Source organism: Carassius gibelio, chromosome A5 (genome assembly GCF_023724105.1).
Source record: "Carassius gibelio isolate Cgi1373 ecotype wild population from Czech Republic chromosome A5, carGib1.2-hapl.c, whole genome shotgun sequence".
Classification (NCBI taxonomy): Eukaryota; Metazoa; Chordata; class Actinopteri; order Cypriniformes; family Cyprinidae; genus Carassius; species Carassius gibelio.
In genome coordinates, this window is record NC_068375.1 from 19,158,146 (window position 1) to 19,179,354 (window position 21,209).

The following is a 21,209-nucleotide window of genomic DNA, read 5'->3' on the forward strand; positions in this document are numbered from 1 at the left end:
GTGCACAAACATTTGCAGTGCATAAACTGTACGTAAACCAAGATAATGTGTCACATAGTCCTTTGTTAGGTTTAAAATTCATAATTATATTTCCAGTCTTTAAATCTCCCTTTTCTAATTTTAAAGACATTCTTAAATAATTACTGCAAATCATAATGCAGCTAGCACAAACAACACATTGTAGTCCACGCGTCTCTTCTTAATAAATCTAAACGGAGAGCTAGGCATGGCAGAAAGGGAAGCTGTTCTTAAATGAGGGAGTGCACACCCACCCACACACACACACCCACACACAGACACACAGACACACACAAATATAGGGTGATGGGCTTCATCTGTTTCTAAGGGTAGGGGGAGTGGCCACAATTGGCCAAAGCTTCAATATAAGCCTTTTGTATGGACCTCTGCAGAGCCCAATCTTTCTTGTGGCACAACTACCAACACCTACACATCTTCACGACAACAAGGGGAAGAAAGTATTTTTCAACACTCACCAGATTTATCACCTGATTGCATTTTTTTTTCTCCCCGTTTTTGTTCATTTGCTTTTAGGCCTTTAGGCTAAGAACAAAAAAAATAAGATGATTGCTCTGTTTTTCTTTACATTGGTGGTCTTTGCAAGCGGTCTACATGCCGAACCGCAAGGTAAGATCCACTTTTGATCCCTTTGTGCATGAATGAATGAATAATTGAATGAAAGAAATTACAGGTTCAGCTTGCACGTTTCTGTGTCTGTGCATATAAGAGTGTGGTAGATAAATGTAATACTGTAAAACTGAACAGCTTAAATTGTGAAAAGGTGGATTATTTATTAAATCATCAGATTTTTATAAGAATGAGGAATAAGACAAATAATAATTCACCATGGATGAACATAACATCCTCGATGCTATCACTTTGACGATGCAGACACAAAATGAACCAGATTTTTGATTGTAATATTCCACTATTAATCTCTAAAAGACTACTCCCATGCACTATACACATGAACACCCGCCCACAGAGATTCAGCTCACCACAGTCTTTTATAAGCTCTTAACCATCTGCTGCAGGTAATTTAACAGTCGTTTAACAATTGTTCACAGTGACAGATAGTGGGGAATATGAGCCATCACCGAACAGACTGTGAAAATTGGCTCTGCTGATCACATCTGAGAGCAGATCTAATACCTTTCATTGAGGGTAAATGCAGATTAGGCTTCTGATGGCCAGTGATGTCAGGAGCATATTGGTAGCTGAGGATACAGGCAGTGGATCTTTCTATACCCAGTATGCAGCTGTATGGGAATTGCCAAATTCAAATTTAAACTAATGGTACTGCATATATGTATCTAACAGTAGCAACCACAAGATTAACAGCCCGCAAAAATGTAAGGAGCCCCTAACTGAATGTTGTCCTTTTCTTTCTGAGATTATGGTTTGTAATGTGATGGGTTTGAATGGATTGGGCTAGGCTGGGGCTGATGGATAAGAAGTGGGGACTGGAAGAAGGAGTGAAAGTTTTGTATGGTTTTGGGCTCTTAGATACTGCTCAAGATGGGCCTGATTCACAGAGGCTCTGTTCAAAACATAATACAGCCATTAGTCAGGCATGGTTGAGTAGGGGGGTGTGTGAAAAAGAAAGAGAATGGCTTTGTGTGTGATGGGTGAGAGAGACCCCAAATATCAATGCACAGGGATGGTTGCGATAGAGAGAGCGCCATTCAGCTGTGTGCAATAATTCATGTTCATGCCTTATACTGACCTCTGCTTTGCTCAGCAAACTGTAGGAAGTGAAGTTTAACCATCAAGACTGTCTGACTGTGAGGGAACGATTCCATGTGACACTTGTATACACAGATGTGAAGCCCTAATCAGTGTGTTTGCATGCATTTATAGTTGTGTACCTCACACAGAGCAAAGTTGTAAAGGGCAGCAGATGTGTTCAAGATGCCAATGGGGCCCAAACGTGTATTAAATAGCCATGATGAATGAATGTTTAATGTAAATTTATAACACCCTCTCTGTTTATGTTTCAGTTTACAAATGTGTCTGATGACTTGGTTATATAATGTATTTTCTTACTGCTTGAATGTTCATTGGGAGTCTTTTCTTTTTTCTTATATATATTGATACATGACAAGCATTGATTTTATTCATGTTAATTTAGTAATTCTAATATTTTTTTCTTCTTACAAAAATTGACAATTTTTCTAAATGATTTTTATTAAATTAACATCTAATATTATATAAAAATATATTTATCATTGACATTTGTTATTATTTTAAAATATTTTACATATTATAATAAAAATTACTACTCTAGCCCTGCAGTCATGATTATGCAAGTTTTAATCACATTCTCAGTTTCAGTTTTTTGTAATCAGTCAATCCATCAATATGTGCTTTTATGTTTAAATATTGATCCTGTCTTAAACCAAATTGTTGGGATCTTAAATGGTGGGATGGAGGCACTTTTAAATAATTAAGACACCTCCATTCTGACGTTCAAGAGTAAACACCTTCCTTGTGTTTTTTTGCAAGAGCAGGGTGGGTGGAGATGGGGGATGGGGGATGGGGGTTTCATGGGGACTGGCGGGAGTCTGGAATATGGAGAAAATGATCAGTTAGTGGGTTTGGGGTGATGTTTGAGAGTTGTGCGAAACTGGTACAAAATCTTAGCTGCAATGATGTACATGTATCCTGCCAGCAAAGAGATGTGTTGAAACCAAATCTGAAAAGCCTAGTTATAAATTTTCAAAATTGGAAGCTGCTGTCATTTGTTCCTTCTGGTTCCAGTTTGTAACTTTGGTAAACTGTCTCCTAAGTGAGAGTTTATTAGGAAGAAAGTGAGAGTGCATGACTCACAGTGAAGTGTAAAAAGGGATTTAGATGTGGGGTGTTAATGAGTGTAAGGACTGTGGGGCTCAGTTTTAATTACTTCTAGAAAGTCAGTTGGTCATAATGTGAACGATGTGCTGTATAATTAAAAGTGGAAACAGTATAGTTTAACATGGCTTCTGATCCATGAAACAATCAGGTGTTAAGCCCATGTGAACTCAATCTGAGCACAGGTTTGGCACATGTTAACATATCTGGAAAGGTTCCAGCTCAGCTGAGTGAGGAGTAATAGTGGACTAAGTTAAGGCAAGTGAGACGCAGAGAGTAGAAAGTCTTGAGTGCCTAATGAGTCCCATATTTGTCTCAAACATGTGGGAAAGGTTTACCTCCGGATACACTGCATCTAAATGGTAATGTTAATTGAAGAACATACTGGTCGGAAGCACAAATGCCTGAGGCTGTCCGGACTAAGGCTAAGAACTGTTCTGCGGATGTCACAGACTGAAAGACAATGTGGTTGAAGTTACTGTACATAAAGTTCCACTTCATGGTAAAATTGAAGATTGTCTAGAGAAATTGAAAAACAGAATGACGGGATTCTTTGAAAGTTGTAGTGTTTTTTGTTAACATTTTACCATAATGGTTTAATACAATGCCATTGATGCATTAGATATCATGAATTAAGACAGAGACGTCTCTTATGCTGACCAAGGTTTCATTTTACATAATACAGTAAAAATAGTAATATTGTGAAATATTACAAATATGAGTGTTAACAAAAAAAATATAAATACCTTACCACGTTCAGTCACACGATCCTTCAAAAATCACTGTTATATGTTTATTTGGCGCTCAAGAAACATTTCTTATTCTTGTCACAGCTGAAAACATTTGTGCTGCTTAATATTTTTCTGGACCCCATGATACATTTTGTTTATTATTATTAATAGATAGTTCAAAAGAACAGCATTTATTTAAAATAGAAATCTTTTGCAAAGTTGTAGATGTTTTTACTGTCACTTTTGATCAATGTACTGTGTCCTTGCTGTACAACAGTATTCTTTTCCAAAACAAAACAAAAGACATTTTAAACCATCAGATAAATGAGAGACTGAACAGTGCCTTAAGCTAAATCTAATCACCACTTTCATGGTGATACCCCATCCAGCCAGCCAGGAGGACGCTTGGGACGGTTTTAGTTTCCCTGATATCCATCAAATGTTCCATCTAGAGCTGTGATGGACTGAGGCCTCCAAGACTCAAATAGAGATCAGGAAACATCTTGAATGAGACAATTATGCCCCTAACCACAAGCAGACACAGCAACTACCAGAGATAGACACAGCATCTGCAAGCTTTATGGGGGAATATCCATCTTCATTGACACAAAATGGGTGAAGGATGTCTGTGGTTCCACCGTGTATGTACAAGCACCCCATCTAATTCCAGTGAATCATAATTAGATTATTTCTTTGACTACGATTTGTGTGGTTCTGTGTTTTTCTTTTGTGAAAACTGCAGGCTTCTTGAAAACCTTAAGACAAAATTTTTGGATAGCCATTTAATCAACCAAATTGTAGGAAATTAGTTTATTAATAATAATAATAATAATAATAAATATAATAATAATAATAATAAGCTAAACTCTAACGTTTTTATCCTGTCCTTTTAAATCTAAAATAAAACAAATATAGTAGACCTACTGTGAACTAAGGCTTTTCCTTTTGTTTTATTTCAGATAGTGGATCAAGAATCAAGGTCTACGCCAACAGAGGTGACAATATCACTCTTCCCTGTAGACTGGAAGGTCAGTCCAGTTTGTTCGGAAACAGAATCAAGTGGGCCAAAGTTGAGAATGACTCTTCAGAAACCAATGTGCTCATCTCCATGGGGCCCCACAAGAAGACCTATGGAAGTTTCCAGGACCGCGTTTATCTGTTGGAGGTGGATGACAACGATGGTACCTTGGTCATTACAGACCTAGATCTTAACGACTATGGCACATATAGGTGTGAGATCATCAACGGCATGAATGAAAATATTGTTGAAGTGGACCTTGAATTGCAAGGTAACTTTATTATTTCATGATGTCATATAAGTAATCAATTTCACCTGTTTATTCATTTAACAGACTCTTCTCATCCAAAGTCACTTACTAATGAAAATTAAGTCACTTACTAATCAAAATTAAACATAATAAACAGCCAAATGGAGATAAAACAGTAGAGATTTTCCAGAAACGGCATATATGTCCCTGAAATGGCATCTATGCACTGCAACACATTGCTATTGCTATCACTCTCTTCATAAGACATATTTGAGTTCCTCTCAGTAAATGGTTTTCAACATTAGCACTTGAAATATAAAGACACTCTCGTACTCTTCTTTCAACACTTGTTTTTGCCACTTATCATTTGCTCATTCTCCATTAATATCGTGTAGTTCTTGCTCTTAGCCAAGCTCTTGCTCTTGGCCAAGACCATCATTGCAGACTTGGCTCCAGAGAAACAAATGGGATCTTTACACAGAGAAGTGAGGTGCATGAAAATAATGAAACAGGCTGGCACAGCTAGCCATTGTTAACTTTGGAACAATGGAGTCTAAGATTGAAAAGCCGATGCCCTGCAAGTAATTTTCTCTCTCTTTGATTTTTTCTTTTTTTTTCACTCTCTGTACCACATACGTCTTTTCAACTAAGTAGGGAGGTTCTTAGAACACTAAAGCTAAGGCTTTTACTGATATCTCTCTTATCCATTCATTGCGGTGAGAAAAAAAAACAGTCTGATGTTAAATTCAGTTGAACTTTTCCTTAGGGGAAAATTCACTTTCTTTCACAGGGGTTGTTTTCCCTTACTCCCCTCGTCTGGGACGGTACAACCTCAACTTCCAGGATGCCGAGAGCGCATGTCTGGAGCAGGACGCTGTGGTCGCCTCCTTCGAGCAGCTCTATGAGGAATGGAGAAACGGGATGGATTGGTGCAATGCTGGCTGGCTCAATGACGGAACCGTGCAGTACCCCATCACCAAACCCAGAGAGCCCTGCGGAGGCGTGAGGACCTCAGCCGGACTGAGAAACTATGGCCAACGGGACAAGTCCAACAGCCGTTATGACGTGTTCTGCTTCACTGCCAGCCTTAAAGGTGAGTTAATCAAATCAATTCTAGTATAAAATAGAGAATGTCATTTAATGGCTGTGTCCACAACCCTGAAACTCTTTGTTTTACATCATAGGACGTTTTTACTACCTGATCCAGCCCGAGAAGCTAAACTTTGATGAGGCCGTTGACATGTGTAAGAGAGATGGAGCTGAGATCGCAAAGGTGGGCCATATATACGCTGCCTGGAAGCTGCAGGGATACGACCGGTGTGATGCTGGTTGGTTGGCCGACGGCAGCGTCCGTTATCCGATCTCCAGGCCTAGGAAGAACTGCAGTCCCACCGAGGCTGCGGTTCGCTTTGTTGGCTTCCCCGACAAAAAGCAGAAGCTGTACGGTGTCTACTGCTTCAGACCTCAGCTGTGAAGCTCTTCACCTCACGTCACCAACCAAAGAGCAGCAATACACAGGTTTTCACTTCCACACTTATAAAGGACTTTTTGCATGAATTAGCCTTAACTGTGACATTTATTGAGAGGATTCTCTAAAGACCATACATTCTCAATATTAACGTAAACAGTTAATGTATCTACCATATACATTTTATATAGATCTGTAAACCACATGTATGAACATCAAATTTGAGTTCAGAAAGGATATTCAGCTGAAAGAAAATTTTAAGTCACAACATTTTGATCAAATCCCATTTTAGTAGGGTTAAGTGTGAGTTTGTCAAAAATCTCCATTGTGATATTGCGATACAATATTTAAATATTACTAAATTGTATAAACTTGACAGAAAGTTTTTGAAACTTGCCCAAACAGAAAAGCAAAGGCACCGTAAATGGACCTGACACCTTCCTTTTTCTAAAACACTTCTGTGATCTTCTTCTTCACTTCTTCTTCTCGCTCAAATGCTGATTTCTTTAAAACTATTTGTCTTGTGTGTTGGTGTATTATTCAATGCTCTGAACTGTGATCTGTATCTGTTGAAATATAAAGTGAATGTGTTTGGCCTGTTGTGTTACAAGGCTTTATATTCATAACTAATTCTATTGTGTTATTGTAACAATTATTCCTCGTGTCTACTCTTCGTTTGAAATACTGTGATGTATATTCTTACCTATCTAATCAAGCGTGTTATTTTTCAGTTCTTATCTTTTATGGCCTTGACGTTTTGAAAAACTCTTTAAATGTGTTTGTCCCTGCATAGATCTTGACAAGTATTTCATCACAGACAGTGACAGAATTTGACAGACTGCTAATGATGAATTGAACTTCATTATATGGCAGAGAACCACAAAGTCAATTTACACTTAGAGATTCTTTAAGGACCCAGTTGTATATTCAACTAACTTCAAGACTTACTTTAGCCTAGTTGCTTTAGTGTAGATATGAATAAGTCTGATATTGTAATTCTGTGAGAAAGAGGAACAGCACTAAGAGCCATGTACAACATCATGCCTAAGTTTGATTCTAACAGTAACCTTGGACTGTTGTGACAGGCTAAGAGTGGATAACTTAATATAATGAGATCTGTTTACTGATGAATAAAACATCTATTGCTTGCCACTTTGTGATAATATATGTTGTTTATTTGAGGGGAAAAGATTATTCACTCATAACTCCGCTTTGAACTGCAAGCCACAGTGCACATAAGTGACATTTTGTTTGATTTTGTCTTTTTGTATGCACAAAATGTCTTTTTTTTTTTGTTTCATGGGAAATGCATTGTACGGTTTATAAATCAAAGCAAACCTGTTAAAATTAAAAACGATTTAAAAAAAATGAAATGGCTTTTGTTTTACTCTCCATTAAGCTGTGATAACTCTATAGTGTCTATAACCATGGATTTTGAATTTCCAGAAGCTGAGAACACAATGTTTGTTGTAGTATGAATGCCAGCCTGGCTAGGCATGACCTAAATTTCCCAACACATACTATTAATTTAACTTGAAATAAACGGACTGCATAGCATCTACTATTGCTTTTGGGAACAGAGAGTTCTTATTGTGTTACAGTTTTTTATATCTAAACCATTATGAATTTCCATCATTGTGATGAATTAATGATAGATAAAACCTGTGTGTGTGCGCATGTGTGTGTCTGTGTGTGTGTGTGTGTGTGTGTGTGTGCGTGCGTGTATCTCAACTATCTATGAGAAGCTTTGGAAGCATTTGCAGAGAAAGCTTGTAACAATGTTCTGTGACTAATTCTGCCTTTTTATCCGTAAATTCATTCCAGTTGTATAAAAAAGAAATAAATAAATAAATTCTGCAATGGAAAATAGCTAAGTGTCTTCCAAGTCTTAAATGAGTAAACCATGAGTATTAACGAACAATGACACAGCGGCACCAGCAGGGAAATACATTCGTGTCAAATTAAAATATGGCCATGGGACTTCAAAAACACATGGCGCATCAAAAGTGTCTCTGTTTTTCCTTCTACATTAGATTGCGTGATGTATTTACAAAACTATTATCCACAAAGGGATGTTACTTGACAAGAGTTTCCATGTTGTACAAATCCAATATCTAAATGTAATTTCAACCCAGATGGTTACTTCCAGCAAAATATGCTAGATGTTTAACTTTCTGCAGAACTAACAACCTTTTTGCAATAACTTTTAAGCAACTGATCCCAAGGTCATAGTGGATGTATGGTCAATTCAAAAAGCTATTCTAGCAGAATGAACACAAGTGTAGCTCATCACATTAGTTTCTAGCCGACCGACATAGGTTTCATTTTTAACTCCATATTTTTATCATTATACCTTTTTTTTTGAGCCTAGCCTTAAGAAAATTTTGGTACACAATCCTACCCAAATAATGATGTCCCAAATCTGTTTAGTGTTGTACTCAAAAGTGGTCTTGCCTCCTAAAACCATTTTTTCAAGGTCTTGGCTTTGTCTCTGTCTCGACCGCATTTGTACACCGTCTTGTCTTGGTCTTAGACTAAGAAGATTCAGGATTTTGTTTTAACCGGTCAAGACCACAACTATGGGGATAACACTAAATCACTTGGTGCATTGTCTGATTTATTTATAACCATTTGTATTCTAACTGGATGTAAAACTTCCATCTTCAAGTGCAATCAATAGTTAAGTAAATAACTAAAGAATAATAATAAATAATTACATTTATACCAGTGGATCTCAGTGTTTGGCTTCAAGGTCCCCCTATTGTTCACAACAATATTTTGTTCACAAAGATGCTTATTTTGTCTTATTTTAAATAAGTTTAAATAAGTCATCTTAAAGCACCTTGTTGAGAGCCCCTAGTGTGCTAATCCTGGTTGTGAACCATTGATTTATACTGTCATGCCAGGTCAGAATTAAATGTGGATCTATCAGATGAATTTGAGTAGTGCTGGTTTGGTCTTGGTCTTGACTTGGTCTCGTCCTGTCTTGATTTTGGTCTTGTCTCAACACACGTGGGTCTTGGTTTTGGTCTCATATTAATCTATGTTCCGAAGTTTAACTTCACCAATAAAACCATTAAAAGAAAAATAATAATAATAAATAAAAATTAAAAAAAATCTCCCAGGCTCTTGAAGTGTTTGGTTATGTCCTTTTAACTTTGTTCTCTTTATTTATTTATTTGCATCTAGAAACTAAATAAAAATAATCATAAATAGCCAATTGTAAGGTGTTTTCTATATTTAAAGGGTTTTACAGTAATGTGCCCTGTCTTAAAATTGGCATGGTATCATGAATGTTTTAGTGAAATTTGTTTTTGAAAACATTATTAAGAGTAATGGTCAGTGGCATAGCCACGGGTGTGCCTGTGCCACCCAGAGTGGCAGCTGGCACACCTAAAAATAGATGCAGAATTATTTTTTATAGTCTCAATAAAAAATGTTTATTAAACTTGGACTATTGTTGTTTACTTAGAAAATATATATATACTTTAAATCAAGTTTTTTTTTTTGTTTGTTTGTTTTTGTTTTTTTTTTAACGCGTAAATTACAAATATTTTAACTGACCCCTTGTTTCCATGGCAACGCGTCATGATTGTCACGTGACACGCCGTCGCCACTAACAGATGTATCGGTATTCGTTTTTAGTTTTTCATTTTTTATTAAAATATAAACACAAAATTGCTTACCATGTAAACTATCTGATATTCCGATTCTTCGTTTAAAAACCTTTAGAAATGATCTTGATCTATAACGAGATGAGTCCTGTCAGCCGGATTTAACATTCAGCACTTGAATTCCACAGTCTCTCCCGAAGTAACGTTACATGAAAGTAAGTGGCTGTTGAACTGGACGAAGAATAGAGTAAACTTTATTTTTCTGCTATGTGTGTCTGATATATCAATAAAACACGTCTGCAAATTACTTTTGATTAGATAGTTTTTGCTGCTTCCACACTGTAAACCCCGACAAGTTAACTTAACTCAAACCGTTTGAGTAAACAGATTGCCTTGATTTAAACCGTGTAAGTTTTAAAACTTTGCATTCAAGTAATTAAGTGATTAACTAAGTGCTGATTGAGAATTAGTGATGAACAGCTGCTGCTAACAAACAGAATCACTGAAGAAAAGAGAAACACAAGAACTACTACAACTGACTTCAGACACAGACTTAGATGAAATCAACTGAAATAAAATACATGAAATCTCTCAAGATCTGATTAAACAACCCCACAAACAGCATCACCAGCTCCACTTATTAATAACCAGACTGACTTTATTTCTGTCAGACGTCTACAGAAGATCTTATTGAGAATGAACTAAGGTTTAGATGTTGATTTATTGTTTCATTTGAAGTAACCATGTTAGAGATCAGTGTCTGCTTTAGTTGGGCTCTTGACCCTTAACTTCTGTCTTAGTCTTTTCTCTGGCTGTTATAACCGTGTGTTTCTAAAACACATTTGTTGTAACCCGAATGCCCAGAAGAAATGCCATCAGGTGTTAATCTGTACCTAGGTGTAGGTTGTTATACTTTATATTGGTGATAATCATCAATTATTGATTCATAAGAAGTCTAATCTCTGATGAAATAAGTGTTATGTAATTTGATTGATTACAGTAAAAGTGATCCTAAGACCCAGGGGTTCTGTGATAATCCGTTAATACAAAGACTTTCCAAACAGTGTGGACTTCAATGGTGTCGATTAGTCACACACAGACATCAATAATCAGCATATGAACCTCAACAATGGTGACCATAAAAAAAAAAAAAAATCCTGCAGATCATGCTGGGCGCCATGGATGAGTTTTGTTCTACAATAGTACCCAGCATGCATTGCAGCATGTTTTTTTTGTCACCATTGTTGAGGTTCATATTCTGATTATTGATGTCTGTGTTTGACCAGTTACTGCCATAGAAGACAAAAGTCTGTGTACAAAATGTTTATGAAGTCATTTTAATATTAATTGAGTATTACAGAATCACTGGCTCTTAGTGTCATTTTTACTAGGTCCACTTCTACTAATTACACATCAGAGATTAGACTCCGAATGGATCAATAACTGTGAATAGTTACCATTACCTTTATAAAGTATAACAACCTACACCTAGGTACAGGTTAACACCTGATGGCTTTTCTTCTGGGCTTTTGAGTTGCAACAAATGTGTTTTAGAAACACACGGTTATAACAGCCAGAGAAAAGACTAAGACAGAAATCAAGGGTCAAGAGCCCAACTAAAGCAAACGCTGATCTCTAACATGGTTACTTCAAATGAAACAATAAATCAACATCTAAACCTTAGTTCATTCTCAATAAGATCTTCTGTAGACGTCTGACAGAAATAAAGTCAGTCTGGTTATTAATAAGTGGAGCTGCTGATGCTGTTTGTGGGGTTGTTTAATCAGATCTTGAGAGATTTCATGTATTTTATTTCAGTTGATTTCATCTAAGTCTGTGTCTGAAGTCAGTTGTAGAAGTTCTTGTGTTTCTCTTTTCTTCAGTAATTCTGTTTGTTAACAGCAGCTGTTCATCACTAATTCTCAATCAGCACTCAGTTAATCACTTAATTACTTAATTGCAATGTACATCTTTCAGTGAACTCAACTGAATTAAGTTCAGAGTACTCATAACTGTTAGTTTTTTCAACTTAAATGGTTTAAGGCAATCAGTTTCCTCAAACGGTTTGAGTTAACATAACTTGTCAGGTTTGAGTGAGGCTGTGTCTGAAGTCAGCTGTTGTTCCTTTCTCTCTTTTCTTCAGTAATTCTGTTTGTTAACAGCAGGTGTTCATCACTAAAGCTCAATTATCACTCAGTTAATCACTTAATTACTTAATTGCAATGTATATCTTCTTTCAGGGAACTCAACTGAATTAAGTTCAGATTACTCTTAACTGTTAGTTTTTTCAACTTAAATGGTTTAAGGCAATCGGTTTCCTCAAACGGTTTGAGTTAACATAACTTAAGGATATCTGTTTACTCAAACCGTTTGAGTAAAGTTTACTTGTCGGGTATTACAGTCAAGGCAATCAGTTTACTCAAACGATTTGAGTTGAGTTAACTTGTCGGGTTTTACAGTGCATAGACATCAGTGTATTTTGACATGTATTTTTTTTTTACTAGTGATTATGTATATTTAAATGTATGAAACCTAAAATAAACGTTATGTGGTTGAAAACACTGATAAATGACAAGCGCTGAGCGCATCTGTCTCTGGCTCAGTGCCAGCCTACACACGAAAGCAGTTTGAATCTGGCAGTTCTGTCTGTGACGTCACTGAACAATCTAAATCATACTCTCAGGGGCACCAAAGCTGCTGAGACCAAACCTACGCCCATGAGCCGGACACAAGGCCCTAACGTTACACCTGATGAGGATGTTTCTCCCTCCCCGGGCCCAACATCAGCAGACAGTGTTGCCAGATTGGAAATGTCCAAGTATCGTACCAGAAGTTCAAAATGATCGTACCAGAAGTTCAGAATTATCGTATTTGGAAGAAAATTATTACATTTAACAATTAACTACATGTTGACACGACCTGCAAATTACCACTAGGAGTGTGGTTGGACGGAAGCAATGTGACAAAAATACTATCCCATAATTTTGCACAGTAATATGACAATAAATGTGGCACACCCAGATTTTCATATGCACACCCAAAATCTATTTTCTGGCTACGCTACTGGTAATGGTATATCTGGTAAAATTATTCAGATGTTCAAATGTCCTTGTAAGTGAACTGGTGCCATCTGGTGGTTAACGTTAGGTAGTGCTGATGAACCTGATGAAGATTCAGTTACACTAAACATACAGTTCACTTACGCTTGTCACAGTCTTTTTTTTTATTTTTTTATTTATTTATTTATTTATTTATTTTGTAATGTTGCATAGATTAATGTTATATTATAATTTAGATTTGTCAATTTAACATTTAAAATTAAATTGAATACTGTATATCCCATATTGTTAACTATGTCTTCCATTAAGTCCTTCCTATATGCTAAAACTCACTTCATCTCAAAACAGAAAAAGACCAGGAATGCAAGTAGAATATAATAAACTTTGTTTACGAAGAAGGCATAAAAGCGTTCCTTACAATTTTTCCATTTCACAAACATTCCAGACAATCACATTTGACAATAAACAGGTTATACTATAAATATAAAAAGATATGTGCACTTTCGGGGGTGGGGGGTTGGACACAAAATTAAAAACATACAAGTAAACACATATTAGAAAAGATCATAAAGAGAAAAACAAATGCTTGGGAAAAACAAATGGATGACCAGTTCAACAAAAATTGCTGTTACTATGAATCCTCTTCGTTTGGTCCATTGATATACCCCAAATGTCACAATAAAATCTATCTAAATTCTGTGAGTTCCAAATGTCGTCTATTATTCTATTAACACACTGTCAATGTGCAGTTTGGCCAAGTGAAATCCTCAGTGTGTTGTATTTTACTACAACAATGAAAAAGGAGCAGCTCGAGAAATAAATTATAGGCATCTTGTTAAAAAGGCATTCATTCAAGTCTTTTAAGCATCTCACAAAGTACATTCTCTTTAAAGTCGTTTTAAACTGTCTGAGAAAAAAAAAAAAAAAACGAAAGCTGATGAAAATGATGTTAAGTAAATACAGTAAGATTCTTTGGTTCATAGATATGAATGGCGGCTGAATTTAATGCATGTGAATCGAGATGTGCCTTGTAAACACTTGAAAAAAAGAGACATCAAACAGAGGATTATAAATAACCTAAAAATCGACATGAATAGCTTAAAGTCAAAGCATTGAAAGCATTAAACAATATTGTGCTGACTTTAAGATATTAAAACCATTCACTGCATTGGATGCAGTTTTTTAAGGATATAATTGGCCTTTTTATACCACATAAACACTGACTCCATGTGAGCCATTGCTCAGTCTCCCTATATAAATATATTTTCTTTCACATTCATATGCATGAGTTCTCATTTGTTCAGTAAGCAGCAGGATGCCTGCATACACCTGTGGTTCTCGTAAACTTGAAGAAAACTAAATACAAAGTGTGTATCAAAATGCCATTGTGATTATAGGCTAAAATACCATGAACTATAATATTCATGCTAGTTGCACTTTTATAGCTCACATACATCTGGATTGAGAGTTATAATTTATGAAGGCACTGTGTATTCCCAAAAAGAAGCGGGACAGATGGAGGTCAGGTCAGATAATCGTTTCGTTTTCAGAGGCCAGCTGAATATGTGACCTTTATGCAGTTCTTAAAAACCTTCTCTGTTAAAAGATAAAAAGCCACTGTTTCAATCCAGTGACCCTTTTTCTGGTCCTTTTCATAATCTATTCTTTTATAATCTTTGTTCTCAGCCAGCAGACAGATCTGTTTCATGCTATCAAAAATTATTAAGAGGGCCCTTGCGTTAGGTTGTGTTACCATTGCAATCGTTGTTGTGTCCGATTGTGTTTTACACCATGGGGATGGTGTCGTCGGGGAATATCAACAGAATGTTCTGCTGATCTCTTCCGATGACTGCGAAAAACTCTGTATGTCTGATACCTTGAATATGACCTTTGGAAGTTGGAGGCTGGAAAAGAAATAGATGTCCATTAAATTAAATTAGAACTAAGCCATTTTAATCTATAAGAATATATATTGTACATATATATTTTTTGTTTGTTTGTTTGGTTGTCTGTCACAAAAATATTAAGCTGCACATCCGTTTTCAACATTGATGATACATTTTTAAGGTACATGTGACACTGAAGACTGAAGCAATTCAGCTTTGCCATCACAGGAATAAATTACATTTCAAAATATATTAAAACAGAAAACATTTATTATAATAAATTATAATCACAATCTTTCTGTTTTTACTGTATTTTCAATTAAGTTAGTGCTGCCTTGGTGAGCATAAGAGCATACTGACCGGAAACCTTTGAATGGGAGTTAATATATAAACTCTTATAATAAACTCACACCACTGTATTGTTTATAGTATCTAGGCCAGAATTATCAAGCTCTATAGGGAGGGTTGTTGTGAAAAAGTTGTGTTGGATTTTCACCAAGTACTTACGACTCATGCAGGATATACTTGGCAAATCCCATGTGCCGTCTCCTCTGCAGCGAATGGTGGGAACATGCCTCTGGATGAAGCCATCCATGCACTGGTACCTGATCAGTGAGTTGATCTCATAGCGTGGGCGCAGCAGGCCAAATGTGCGGGCGTTGAGGACAAGAGGAGGCTGACTGCAGGACACTGTTGACAACAGCCCATAACAGAGTAACCATCAGTAATGGAGTACTGAATCTGAAATGTTATTTTTAACATCTTGTCTGCTTTAAACCACTGCAGATTAATCGGAATCAACAGATCTCATGTTAGATTCCTGTCTATAAACAACCATAGATATACAGTGTCTTAGGGTATAGCAGACAAAGTTTCACAGATTCCCCATTGTACTCCTGGTTATAAGTATAATTTTGTTAGATTGAATTTAAACTGAAAATAAATGTCTACCTTCTGTATGCATGACTTATTATTCTTTAAGTACCCCTCTTTCGGGTGCTAAAAGCTCACCTGTGCCTTTCTTGCAGGTGAAGGTGAGGTGGTAGTTGCAGGGAACATCATTCCACTGGCCGTCCTCGTGCCAGATCATTACCACACAATCCTCTCCTGAGGAAAAGAAACTGTCCGGCTGGCTTGGTCTCCAGTTTTCATATTGCTGCAAAGGAAGAATATGGATAGAGGTGAGAATGGCAATGCGAGGAAGACAATAAATCCTATAGAAATACGTTTCAGATATGTTTAATATATGATTATGACAGTGTGTGTTTAAAAGAAGTTGTACCTGGCTCAAAAATGCAATATACTGCTTGTGCGGAACATATTATTTTCCACCCATTTGTATGGTTTCTCAGTAAGCAACAGGATGTCTGAATACACTTGTGGTTCTTGTAAACTTGAAGAATCATACTAAATTATGTAATATTTATGGCAGCTGCACCATTATAGCTCATCTACATTTGGAATTTAAGAATATTTATGAATTTACAGTTTCATTTTATTTGATTTTTTTTAATAGCTTGTCAGTCTCTCATTATGTTTTATTATTATCATTCTGTATTCATTCTTGGACCTTGGCAAAGTTCACTCAAAAACTGAGGTGCATTAGCTCAGATTAATGAGGTCTACAATCAATCAGTTCCAAAGAGATATACAAAACCTATGCTAATTGAAAGAAAATAAGTTGATAAAAAGATAAAATCCCCAATTTGGCAATAATTTAGCATAACAATAAATGTATATGCAAATTTTGTAGGCCAGTAATTGTTTTATATAGAACACCACAAATGTAACAAAGTTGGAAGCTTATGAAAAGAGTATGATTTTTTTTTTCTAGAGTACAGTAAAGAAAGTCAATGAAATGATGATGATGATAGAGGCACACTCCGGTAGGGGGCGCTAAGTACATACATCAACATTAAACTGCAATGAGCTGAATAGTAATACATCTATATTCAACTATCATGGATAAACTTTATTCACTGTATTTTCCCCTTGCACAGGTATGATGTCATCAGTCATCTCTCTCAACTGTGGACGAATGCACTCAGAGGAGAATAGCAACTGATAAGACCAACTTAAAGAAAGAAACTAATAGAATCTACAAATGTATTGATATAATGATATATTTAAACAGATTGAAAGTGTTTTGAGGAACTATTCCACATGCTGTCTATACTGAAACTACACAATATACTCTTACTCTGCTAAGCTCAACTTGTATAGTATATTGCTTTAACCATAATAATATGAATTAAATGTTTATTGGCAGTCTTCTATATCTGTTTTGTTTTGTTTTTTTAACAGTGAAGTTTGCACAAATATGAAACATGAAGTAATTATGCCCTATAGAGACAGGTTGGAGCTCTGGTCTTTCAGCAATCTTTTGAATACAACCAAGTCTTCAAACACAAAAATCGGCCAGCAAGTCCTGTTATTATCCTCTTGCAAAAGGAATGTGTGCTTCCTGCTTGAAAATGTATGTAATGCCATTTTTGACCCTCTGGATAACTCCAACGGCACATACTTAAATACATTAACAAACATGAACTCTTAATGTAGTAACTCTTCTGTATACAGAAAACGTACAGAGTGCTTGCAAACTCCAGCGGACATGTTTATAGCCCCTCACTGATGCCAACTGGACTGAACTGTCACACACTCACATCTTAGGTCTGGATTATATCTAGTGCAGCCTGTTCCAGCTGCTGCTCATCCTTCACACCTCCATTACCTGTCCACACCTGGGAGCTTCTTATACCCTCGTTTTATTTTGATCCTCCAGTTCCACAGATGAAAACTCCTATCTCCTGCCCTCCGGGGCTTTCTGGCCCTTCCCCACAAAATGCTGTCTTTATCTTTGAAGTGAGAGCCTGGTCAGGACTAAACGACTGTAATTAGCCACTTTCCTGTTCAATGGAGGAACACCTCTAGAACTGTGGAGATAGTGGCATATGTCTCCTGTTTTCCTTTTTTAACATCAACAAATTCTTGCTAAACTTTTCAAATGTTATTTAAATAAATGAAATATTACCTCTAAATAGTCCACTAATAAATGTGTGTATCATCACCATCTTTCCAAAATATACTTTGAGAAACTAATAAGCAAGTTTTGAAGAATGGTCTTACCACAACACTACCATCCGTCCACCGAAAATCATTCTCAAACATCTTATCATTCAGACCGATCCACTGATAGTCATGACCGAGGCCTATAAGGGGAGAGAGAAGCAAAGGTCAATTCATTAGCCATATTAGGAACTCTTTGTCAGCGGTTAAAAATAAAAGATATATTTGTTCTTATATTTCACACTTTCTGCTTATAGGGATAGAGGAGCATTCGGGCCCTTTTTTAATGATAATAAACTAACAGTTCTTTAAACTCTTTGGCTAAAAATTCCTTAACCAATGGAATATTCCATAACCCTAAAACCTTTTGAAGTGACAAAAAAACTAAATGGAAAAAAAGAAAACAAAACAACAGTATCCTTCCTAATAAATAACTCTTGATTTGCATGTAAATATAATCAATGGCATAAATTAGAGCTGATGATATTAGACAGAATGACCATAACTTGGTTTATGTCTACTCACGGTTGATGTACTGCTGCTCCTCATGGGACAGGACACTAGACAGGTGTGCCCCCTGGAGGCGACATTCACGCTCTGCTGTGTCCCAGTTACGCCGATGAGGAAAGAATTTGTAGCAGTGGCCTTGGAACTTGTGCCAGCCATAGCTGCATGTTTCAGTGTCTGTAGAAAATCAAGTGTGAATTATTGTTGAGGTACTTCACATTAACTTGACATGTAGACACAGAAACTGAGCTAATACTGTTGCTGGAAGTGGAAAAAAAGGTGCTTGATATTATCTATGGTCAATTTATTTGTATTACTCCTTTACCTTTGGGCATACACTGTGAAGTTGTTATCAGTACAATAAATCAAACTTTTTTTTTTGCTCAGTGTCACTCTTTTCAAGTGAGAATGATTTCCCGCTCACACTGGACCTGAGGGACCCTTTCATCCTCATTTTAAATTGCATGCCAGCTAAACAAGATCTTGTAGAGATAGAGCTACACCCATGTTTCTATAATATAAGGAAGCCAATTAGTTTCTGCATAGGAATGTCTACAGATTGGGTGCCTTGCTCTGAGGCGTTGTTTAAGAGCAAAGCTGACATGTAAAAACAAACAGCCACTTATATGGCTCTAACCATTTGGGAAACACAAAGTATTAAAGCAAGCATATTATGAACCCAGCAATTTATTAGTCTAATTGACAAGTGATTGTAAAGTACCTAGATCAGAATTTGAAACTATGATCACATTAAATTTGCCAATAAAGTATGTCAGTCACAGAAAGTATGTTTTGTGTGCCGTTACAATCAAGCTAAAGCATTTTTTTTATTATTACAACTTCAGTCAGACTCACATAATATTTTTTATACAAGACAAATTATTGTTTTAGTCCAACTGAAATCAAATGTTTTAAAGTGCTTGTAAACAGACTTACTGACTGTTTTTGGACAAACCCAGGGCTGTTCGATGTCAAGCTGAAAGCTTTGATTCCTTATTTGAAATCACTGTGATTATTGCACACTTGCCCTGACAGAACCACTAATGTTAGTGCATGTTAATAAACCTTCTGCAAATGAACATGCAGGAGGGAAAATGTCAGGTTCTTACTGTATATGTCACTACTGCAACAAAGAATAAACTACAGCTACCAAAGAATAAAACGATTAAAACTCTCTTTAATATATCAACCATTAAATCGCCCATAACATATCAGTATAAACACAAGTGACAATGCATGAAGCTATGTGGGCTTATGACTTTAAATAATGGCATTTTACTTCATTTAGCATAGATTGCATTTAGCATTCTCTGCATTTCTGCTTTCTCTGTGAGCAGCCATATCTGAGCACTTTCACAATCTAAGGCTAAACCACTTACACTTCCAATCTGAGTCACTGCTGAATCACAGAAGGCAGTAACAGGTAGTAAGAGGACACAGTTTCAGAGCAGGAGACACTTCTTACTGTCTGTAATGTTGATGCTATCTCAAGTTTGAGATGAAAATCATCTTCAGAGTACTCAAAACGGTAATGCACTCATTTACATAAGAAATCAGATGTGAGTCGAACTGAAGAGATTTTGCTGTTACCATTTTAATGTTTACAAGCACTTGTACGTTGAAGGGAATAAAACTCTCAAGAAAGTAATCTCACTTATGTAAAGTGTAAAACAACATCTACAGAGTAATAAGGGAAAGATTGATGATCTTAACAGCTGTGCTTAAATAAGAAAGTTTCAAAAACTGTATCCTTTTAAATAGTGGAAAGTACAGCATCATGTCTTTCTGCTAGCGTGCAACGGTTTTGGAACAAACACAGTTACTTACATCAAGTTAAAATCTATTATCTATCAGGATCTACCAAAGCATGAGTCACATTTACCAAACCCATATCTGCCAAGTACGTTTGAGTATATTTATTAATGATGACCTCATGTAAAAAATAAAAGGGTTGAAATGGTACATCTCCACAGCTGTTTCTGTGGCTACAGTAGCTTCACGCCTTATTAGCTAGTTGACAGATTTAGTATTGTGACCTCCCTTAGGTATCTACAAACTTATACATAAAGAAACTGAACAAGTGATTATATGTTAAATTTAATCTTACCTTGCTCACACAGTGCTCCTGCATAACTCGGAAGACATACACATGTGAATGAGTTCAGGCCATCAATACATGTTCCTCCATTACGACAAGGGTTTGTGTGACATTCATCTATGTCTATTAAATAAACAATTGAAAACAATAAGGTGGGTAAATAATGTACTTAAGTGCATTACAATTAGTTGGGAGTTAATGAGAATTTAAAGGTGCACTAGAAGACATTTTGGGCTGTAAAAAAAAATTAACTAAATACATAGTAATACATAACTAAATACATAATTTCCATGAACAGAGTAAAGAAGGTCTGGCACTATAGCTACTTCATTGCTCAAACTATCAAAAATGATCCATGCAGAACAGCAGTGCAAAGCACAGCTCATGCAGAATATGTCAAGTAACTTGTCAGTTTATGTTTGATCACATTTGGCAATATTGAGCTCAAAGTTCTGTAGTGCACCTTTAATAAAAGAATGAAACACTGATACAGCATACCTATTTCACACTGGTCACCACTGTATCCAGGTGGACAGCTGCAGATCTGAGCACCGACTATTTTTACACAAGTGCCTCCATTCAAGCAAACATCATCAGAACAGGAATGAACATCTGCAGTGAGAGAGGGAGAAGATATAGGCATG

At 36.3% G+C, this 21,209-nt stretch overlaps 2 protein-coding genes across 3 annotated transcripts in view; one reads left to right on the forward strand and one right to left on the reverse strand.

The window, feature by feature from the left end:
• The first annotated feature begins 406 nt into the window (after positions 1 to 406).
• Positions 407 to 7,702, forward strand: hapln1a (hyaluronan and proteoglycan link protein 1a). Of its 2 annotated transcripts, none has more exons than XM_052592189.1 (4): positions 407 to 645; positions 4,559 to 4,888; positions 5,634 to 5,960; positions 6,052 to 7,702. In XM_052592189.1, the coding sequence occupies exons 1-4, from the start codon at positions 582 to 584 to the stop codon at positions 6,339 to 6,341; spliced, it is 1,011 nt and encodes a 336-aa protein (XP_052448149.1). In that variant the 5' UTR covers positions 407 to 581; the 3' UTR covers positions 6,342 to 7,702. The 2 variants fall into 2 exon arrangements, with proteins under 2 accessions (XP_052448149.1, XP_052448151.1); XM_052592191.1 differs by having other exon boundaries at positions 408 to 645; positions 5,658 to 5,960.
• Positions 7,703 to 13,376: 5,674 nt separating this feature from the next.
• The window catches only part of LOC128014963 (versican core protein-like), a 38,681-nt gene continuing 30,848 nt past the window's right edge, over positions 13,377 to 21,209 (reverse strand). Inside the window, exons 10-16 of the mRNA XM_052598746.1 lie at positions 21,064 to 21,177; positions 20,575 to 20,688; positions 18,486 to 18,644; positions 18,021 to 18,103; positions 15,906 to 16,050; positions 15,402 to 15,584; positions 13,377 to 14,912 (exon numbers count right to left, since the gene is read on the reverse strand). Coding sequence (XP_052454706.1) covers positions 14,758 to 14,912; positions 15,402 to 15,584; positions 15,906 to 16,050; positions 18,021 to 18,103; positions 18,486 to 18,644; positions 20,575 to 20,688; positions 21,064 to 21,177 — 953 coding nt within the window. The 3' untranslated portion in view covers positions 13,377 to 14,757. The remainder of the gene's footprint in view (positions 14,913 to 15,401; positions 15,585 to 15,905; positions 16,051 to 18,020; positions 18,104 to 18,485; positions 18,645 to 20,574; positions 20,689 to 21,063; positions 21,178 to 21,209) is intronic.

What these genes read in the sequence shown, in the direction of transcription:
- hapln1a (XM_052592189.1), top strand. Translation starts at nt 582, where the DNA reads ATGATTGCTCTGTTTTTCTTTACATTGGTGGTCTTTGCAAGCGGTCTA. An exon ending in TCTACATGCCGAACCGCAAG is followed by an intron (nt 646 to 4,558) that starts GTAAGATCCACT and finishes GTTTTATTTCAG; the next exon opens with ATAGTGGATCAAGAATCAAG. An exon ending in AGTGGACCTTGAATTGCAAG is followed by an intron (nt 4,889 to 5,633) that starts GTAACTTTATTA and finishes ACTTTTCCTTAG; the next exon opens with GGGAAAATTCACTTTCTTTC.